General features: G+C 41.7%; 1 protein-coding gene across 1 annotated transcript; it reads right to left on the bottom strand.

Moving 5' to 3' along the window:
* Positions 1 to 300: 300 nt before the first annotated feature.
* LOC100844909 (isoflavone reductase homolog PCBER) lies at positions 301 to 3,051 on the bottom strand. Its single transcript, XM_003575624.4, has 5 exons — positions 2,694 to 3,051; positions 1,804 to 1,938; positions 1,210 to 1,447; positions 868 to 1,071; positions 301 to 727 (listed from the first exon to the last, which is right to left on the bottom strand). Exons 1-5 carry the CDS (start codon positions 2,892 to 2,894, stop codon positions 561 to 563), a joined length of 945 nt encoding a protein of 314 aa, XP_003575672.1. The 5' UTR covers positions 2,895 to 3,051; the 3' UTR covers positions 301 to 560.
* Positions 3,052 to 7,953: the final 4,902 nt, after the last annotated feature.

The raw sequence follows: 7,953 nt of genomic DNA, 5'->3' as shown, positions 1-7,953 counted from the left end.
CTTCTAATTAATTTGTAATTGTAGCTTGGATTGGGGAATTGCAGTCCTAGAAAGTAGTATCGGAGTCTCCGCAGTGCATATTTTGACGATGATTTTCGCTCCATCGTCTGGTGGTCCGATCTTCAATATTTAAAGTCAGACGGCTATAGGTATATGCCCATTTATGTTCTCTCAACTTCAGAAACAACAAAGACTACTGACAGAATTGAGTGAACATTATGTTTCAGTTGTCCCGTTAGATGGTGAATTGGTGATCCTTGAAGTTTTAGTTTTTACTGGAAGGCAGAGGTCACACGAAGCTCAGGGTCATAAACTTATTATTTTTTATAATAACGTAGTCCATGTTGTTTACAATAAACTAGGCTGTTTCCCACCAAATCAAGCTACAATGCCATGTTCCCTCAGACCATTGAGTACAGGAACAATTCATCACACCATTGAGATCTCACACGTCCTAATATCATTATAATTTACACGGTATTCCGACTAAAAGACATACCCTCCAATATTTATTCAACACATCCAAACATTTGCGCCCTCCTATACGACCTTCTAGGAGTTCAAAGGAACCTGTTCAGGTATTCATCCACAGTAGTGTACTTCACTTCAGGGTAAAGCTCAGTGGCTTCAACTCCAAACGATGGATCGATCTCAAAGTTTGTGTGGTCTCCCTTCACCCACACAGAGTGGCCGAGTGACAGTACTACATTGAGCGGCGGCGGAGACTCTGAAACAAATCAGATCAGAGAGAGTGAATTCAGTACAAAATTGGCGCAGCACATTTCTGGGGGAAAAGAAAATGAAAAGGTGAGCATGAGCGAGTGGATTCAGTAAAATTGACAAAGAAAAACATGTCTTTACTCTAACCTTGAATCTTCTTCAGGACTTCGTCTTCTGGGATGTACACCCTCTCAAATGTCTTACCAACTTTCTTCTCCCAGAGTGAGACAAGCTCGTTATGAGACAAAGTGTTGCTTGGTGGCCTCAGATACAGGGTCTTGTTCAGGGTTCTTGGATCATCTACAGCTTTAATAGTGTAGGTGCCCACGTCGTCTTCCACAGCAAAGATTCCTGTTGTCGGGAATTTACACACATAAATGTGCAGACATAATCTCATTTCATTGATTCAAATGTCATCATCATAATATAGATACATTTTTATATAGTAAAAATGAAAAACCATACTTTGGGTAGCCTAATTGGATTTACCTTTTACATTCCCATCGCCTAGAATTTGAACTTTATCAGTTGGGAGACCAGTGACCCCAGACTGTCCAATGTTTGGCAAGAAATAACCAGCAAAGAAGTTGGAAGAGACATAGGTGTAGGGAATCCCCTCAGCCTCGATGGCACGCCTTATACCAGCTTTGCCGGCAAATAGTGATTTTGCAGGCTCAACAGCATTTACATGATCCACATCATTACCAAACTCAGAAGGTACGAATCTCTGCAAAGAGGACAGAGCTCATCAATATGTGACCTCAACAAGTATTACAGTGGAAAAAGAAATATGGACACCAGAAATCCAACTCTATTTATTTATTTATTTATACAAAGAGAAGCATTTTCAACATGCTTTGAACAAAAGAACTACTTTTGACTTCAGAGCTTTTCTTGTCGACCATGTTATGGATCATCTTAATACTCAGGGCAATCACTCTAATGTTTTACGTAACAAAAATGTATTTGATCCAAGCGTGTTACAAGCGCCATAAATCAGTACTGAATACTCAATAACGTACAAAATTTAGTAAGACAGAAAGAGCACGCATAGTAACTGATACTGGTAGTTTTGGAGGTTACCTTTACATTCCCAGCTTCCTTGATTGCGGAGATAATGCGGGTTTGATCTTGTAGCTGCGCGTAACCCACGGCTGAGATCACAACATCTGCGGATTTGATGGCTGCCACCAAGCTCTCATGATCATAAATATCACCCTGGTATTCCAACAGTAATGTTACAGATACAGTTATACATAACCTTCTAATTACCGACAGTTATACATAACCTTATAATTACCGACAGATTAAGCCATTGTTGTTTCTTCTTGATTTGTGTGAAAGATTATTGGTTTTCTTCGGCCTTTTCAAAAAGACTGTCATGAAAAACTTGTCAAAAAGCAGAGGAACCGTGTAATGAAACATAACTTTGTTTCTAGCAGTAGCAACATCAGGAAAGTTTGTCAACTAGCTGATTACAAAGAAGTTGAATTCTGTAGTGTAGAACCTAACCACAAACCGGTCATATAATATAATTGCTGACAACTTTGGGGATTCAACACTGAAGAATCCTAGCAGACATGCTGCGAATTTGTTTCTGTACATGATCCAAGCTAATAGTTGAACGGGAATCTACTTTCTTTACTTATTGGAATCACCTAATTTTACTTGTTATCTCATTGGTTAGTCCAAGCTAATTTCCCAAATTCTTTTTGATAACCACAACATTTCTTTGATTTCAGTGATGTTGATTGATGAGCTCACCCTGTCTTCTGTTAGTAGTGCAGCGCACATGGGAAGAAGAGAAAAGGAATCAGAACTAATGCAAAATAGGTGATGAACCAGTCCAGCGAATTTCTTATCATTGTTTCCGCTGTCATTTTGACCAGAACAAAGAACAGAGGAATACAATAAGTACTCTCAGAACAGAGTACTAGTAGAAGAGAATACGGCGGCGGCTGCTGAGCGCTGACCTTGACGAGGGTGACGCCGGCATCCCGGAAGCCCTGGAGGACGGCGGCCTTGGCTGCGTCGGCGGGCGCGGGGTCGCGGACGAGGACGGCCGTCGGGTGGCCCTCCCGTGCGCTGGCGGCGACGATGAAGCGGCCGATGTAGCCCGTGCCGCCGATCACCAGCACCCGGCTCTTGCTGACCTCCCCCGTCGCCGACGCCATCTACAGCAGCTACAGAAGGAACTAGAGAGAGGGAAACTGGAGAGACTGGCGACGACTGCCTGCCGGTTAAGAAGAGAAAGGAGAATCTCGTGGAGACTGACGACGACTGGTTGCGGGCTTTAAAAAGAGAAAGGAGAAGCGTGGTGTCGAATCGAAGGGTCTGGAAGGAGAGGAACTTGAGGTCGTTGAACGTGGACTTGTTTTCTTTAATCTCTTCCTAGGAAATGGCTCGTTCATTCGCACTTGGACTACTTAAACGCGGGTTCACTGAACTTGGACATGTTTCTTGTCTTGCCTCGACCTAACGATACAGGGTGAAGAATCCTTTTCAGCGTTAGGTGTTGCAGACAAGTATAATTAAGATTGGTTATTGGTGGAGCAAAAATTTGACGCGGGGCCTGACGATCGAGACAAGACTTGTCTAAAACTTAGGAGCTGTTTCAGTGTTTGAGGCGAGCAAGAAATTTTGTGCTTTTTTAAAACGAATCAACATTCTGACATTTGGCGGAGCTCTGCAATTTACTGCTGCACACTCGCTTATTATCAAATTAGATGGCATTTCAGGCTGCTGCAACTCATCTCCACGCCTCCGGAATCCAGTGCCTGAGCCATGCTAACGACGTTGTCGTGCTATCTAGGACAAACGAAGCATCTAATACTTCGGACGCCAACAAAACATACCACACACATGTCCAGGAAGGCTTTCGGCAAGACAGCTATGCTCCAGGCTAGCAACCAAACAAACCCTGACTCTCTCCATTTCAAAATGTAAAACTTGTAAAGTTTTTCAAAAAAATTACTTTGATCAGAGATTGGACAAATTGTTGATCAAAGATAAATCATGAAAACTGTGTGTCCCCTGTATTTTTGGTAGATCAGCTCGTGGGAGGATTACACTTGACCATTGATGCATGTTTGGGTGGGTTGGGTGGCTTCCTGTTACCTCCCATGCCTAAGTAGACTTGTGACATGTCTACAAGAAAATGAATCCTCTTATTTTTAGCTAGACTTATACTTGTGCAGAGGAGGAATATAATGGAGGGTAGAGGAAGAGAGACGGACCGTCCAAACATATACTCCCTCCGTTACGAATCAACTGACGTGGATTTGTATTAATTCGGAACGGAGTGAGTATATTAGACTTTCATTGTGAAGCCCCCCAATGATCCAAAAAAGAGAGGAAGAAAGACCGAAATAAGCAAAGAATGCTTTTGTGGAGGACATATATAAAATATAGTATGTCACTGAGAGCCACGGTGGGTCAGAGATGATACAAACTCATCAGAACCTGTCCGCTTGTGAGTTGAGGTTGTCCGCTTTGTTATTGGTATTATATTCTCCAACTATCTAATACATGTTGCATAGGTAGCGTTTTTGGAATGGGAGGTCAAGAAATATAGCCCTGAGATCAAAGGTACTGGAAGATCGTAATGCCAGCTGACCTATCTACACAGTGCTAATTTCCGAGATATATGGAGCCCAAGTTTGCGGATTTTGTTCTGCCCGGGTCAAAATGGATCCAACAAGATCGGTAGACCGTGTTGAGAAATAGCAATGCATACTCCAAAATATTCTGGACCACTCTGGATAATTGGAGAGTGTTGGAAATTGGTTATGCATATTTGAGAAAATTGTAGGATAGTTTGGATTATTAGAGGAGAAGATATTTACAAGAGCCATCTAGTGTCATGAGAGAGGATATGAATATTCTAAAAGGCTTGAGAGATTACTTGAAGAGTGTTACAATTTACCATGGCAGGACCTAGTTAGGGTAAGTTTTAAAAATAAGTGAGAATTCTCTAAAACTAGGATACATGTAGAGTATTTTAGAGAATTTTAGTGTGATGTACCACATGGTCTATGGTCTTGTACAAGTATAAATAGGGGTGCTCACCTCATAGGTGTACCACAATCACCACAAGTAGTGTATCACCACACCAAGTAGAGAAATGAGCTACCATGGTAGGGTTGTGTGTAGGGTAGCTACTAAAGAGAGTGTTGTACCAACATTGAAATAGTGAATAAAGTGTTGAGTTTCCACAAGTTTGATATCCCAAATAGTGTAGTGTGCAAAGGTCCTCAAGAGTGGGTGTTAGGGTCGCCGCCCGTAAAATCTCTACAGACCGGATATGAGTTTTTACGGGTCAAAAAGATCGGTAACTGCTAGAGTTGCTCTTAGGTAGCATATCACTCCGTGGAAGGATTAGTTGATAGCTACTCCCTCTGTTTCATTATTCTTGTCTCAAAATTGTCCAAAAATGAATGTATTTATTCCTAAAAAGTGTCTAGATACATGTAATATTTCGACAAGAATTATGAAACGGAGGGAGTACTATAGATGTAATGTACATGGAGCAGTCTTGTTTAATTTGTTAGCAACGGTTAAGTGTTGGGGCCGAAGATGCACACGACCAAAAAATTACATTTTCAAAATTAAGTGCTTGAAAATACCCTATTTGATTATCTTTTTGTCATGATCCACATATTGTTTCTACTATTAAGGAGTATTATGTACATGGCCTAAATATTGTGGTACAAAATTGATTTTGAATTTCTAAAACACCATATTTCTGTCATATATAAGGATGGTTTTGGTCGATGCATGCACGTTCCTCCCTTCATTCAGGTTACAAGGTCATTATCTAAATCTTAGAAATTAGAGCTTGAAAGATCTCTCTTCTATTTCTTTCTCTAAGAGTGTCAACTATTTAGTCTACATGTTTCTCTTGGTTTCCAAGTCGACATTAATTTCCTAGCATGCATTGAGCTATTTTTTTTCATGCACTAGTTTTTACCATGGTATCATCGTTTCACCTTGGCATTAATGTTTTTGATATTAAATCACCGTTAGTCCTCTCTACTTCCGCTATGTCTCGGTTAAGCATTTTTTAAGAGAAGTCTTGTAAACCTGAATGAGCCTGGGGGAGAGTATATTGTTTTCTTACACTAAATTAAGTTTCAAAATATATATTTCCATGAAACAGAGGAAATGAGCGATTTGAAAAATTGAAGCATTCATATTATCTTGGGACAAGAAAAATCCAAGACACTAGCTATATCCTGAGTGTGCTTTTGAAAATGGGGGTACTAATTAAAAATATGCTATAGCGTTGAGCAATGGCAGGGTGATATGTAGTGTCCTCATAATTTATTTTGGCAGAAGACTTCAAAAAATCTTGACCATGCATGTGCTCATCTAACAATGGTCTAACATGATTAGTCTTTATGTGCCACATGTCACATAAGGTCTACACTTCCAGGCCGGCACGGCTGGATTTCCATCCAACCGTGTCCAAGGATGGAGCAGTATGTGGATTCATGATATTGAACCATGGCTTCCTTGCAAAACTTGCAAACAGAGAGTTAGATAGCATCCCGTTACCTCTCATCCCTAGGTAACTATAGGTGTGTGATGCAATTGAGTAGCAGGGAAGAGAAGATTGCACGGAAATGAAGATATGATCCTCTTAATTATTTATGACCTGCTGAGAGGTGCGTGGAGGACGAGAAATTGATGGGCAGTGGATGTTTTTGCGCTGGAGTTATATAATGTGGAGCTCAGATGGTGAGCCAAAGATAACTCAAACTCATTAATAAAACCTACGCACAATCACATGGTCTAGCATATTACCGGCAATATATAGTATGCTTTCCATTTAATGCAATTTAATACTTCCTCTGACCGATATTATTTGTCTCAAATTTGCTCAAATACGGATGTATCTATATGTAAAAAGCGTCTAGATACATGTAATATTTCGACAAGTAATTCCGGCCGGAGGGAATAATATTATTCTCTTGTTTATTTTATAAGTTAATTTTGGTCTCGTGCAGGAATTAAAAAGGTCACGGGTAGTGGAAAGAAATGCCCATCATATCATAAATCCATCCGTATAGTTGCATCCTTTGGAAATAAGTGAGTGACTAATTTATGTGTTGTGTCTAAGCAAACAAAATACTGAGTCCAAGTAAGACCTCGTTTAGATTGGAGATATTTAACCTAGCAAACCAAACTTTTTTTCAGGACACCTCAAAGGGGCAGAGAGTTCCTGCATGTCATTAAAGAAGAAATAGAGTTGCCCAGTTAATTAGAAAAAACCAGGAGAAAACGCGATACAATGCACGACTTATTTTAGAATGCCGTGCGAAAAACCTAGGCTATGAGCAGACACAAGGCAAAACCAAAGAAACGAACTGCAACTGCCAAAGCGAAAGCCCTCCCGCTCCAACGAAGCCGAACAGGGAGCAGTTCCATGCGCCAGAAGAAGGTAGGCAGAATTGAGCTTTTTCGACGACCGAAGCAATGAAGAGGTTGCCCCGACAGGAACAGCTCATGCCTTAGCAAGCCCGCACTGCACGAAGCCGCTATCCCTGGCCAAGACCCAGCCAGACCCACCGCAACAGGCATACTCTGCCGCCAAACATGGGCCTCAGAGGCACCGCCTGTAAGGAGGACACGACGTCCGAGGACGCGGCCGTTACCCGATCCGCAAACTGAATATGAGCTTTCGCTCGAAAGCACCTCGTCTGCAAAGGCTTGGGTGTGACAAGGCTGCACGACGACGCGTTCAAGAAGGGAGCGACGTCCGAGGATGCCGTCGCCGTCAGCACCAACAAGTCGGTATTGAACCCAAGTCCTACGGTGATGGATATAAGCGCAATTGAAATTACATGTTCCAAGGAGGCTGCCGACAAGGCAGCTACATGTTAGAAGACAGCAACCAAACAAGCCCTAACTTCCTCCGTCCTAAAATGTAGGGCTTATGAAGTTTCCCAAAAAACTACTTTGATCAAACATTAGACAAATTGTTGATCAAAGATAAATCTAGGAAACTGTGTGTCCCCTGTCTTTTAGGTTGATCGGCTCATGGGAGGATTACACTTGACCGGCGATGCATGTTTGGGTGGGCTGGGTGGCTTCCTGTTACCTCTCATGCCTAAGTAGACTTATGACGTGTGAGGAGCTACAAGAAAATGAATCCTCTTATTTTTGGCTAGACTTGTACATGAGCAGAGGAGGAATATAATGGAGGGTAGAGGAAGAGAAACTGACCGTCCA

Source organism: Brachypodium distachyon, chromosome 4, assembly GCF_000005505.3.
Source record: "Brachypodium distachyon strain Bd21 chromosome 4, Brachypodium_distachyon_v3.0, whole genome shotgun sequence".
Classification (NCBI taxonomy): Eukaryota; Viridiplantae; Streptophyta; class Magnoliopsida; order Poales; family Poaceae; genus Brachypodium; species Brachypodium distachyon.
This window is presented reverse-complemented; position numbering and strand designations above follow the sequence as displayed.

Excerpts from the sequence above, each read along its gene's own strand:
- LOC100844909 (XM_003575624.4), bottom strand. The coding sequence starts at position 2,894 with ATGGCGTCGGCGACGGGGGAGGTCAGCAAGAGCCGGGTGCTGGTGATC. Across the intron at positions 1,072-1,209 it reads AGGCGATGGGAATGTAAAAG|GAATCTTTGCTGTGGAAGAC; the intron begins GTAAATCCAATT and ends TCCCGACAACAG. Across the intron at positions 728-867 it reads AGTCCTGAAGAAGATTCAAG|AGTCTCCGCCGCCGCTCAAT; the intron begins GTTAGAGTAAAG and ends GATTTGTTTCAG.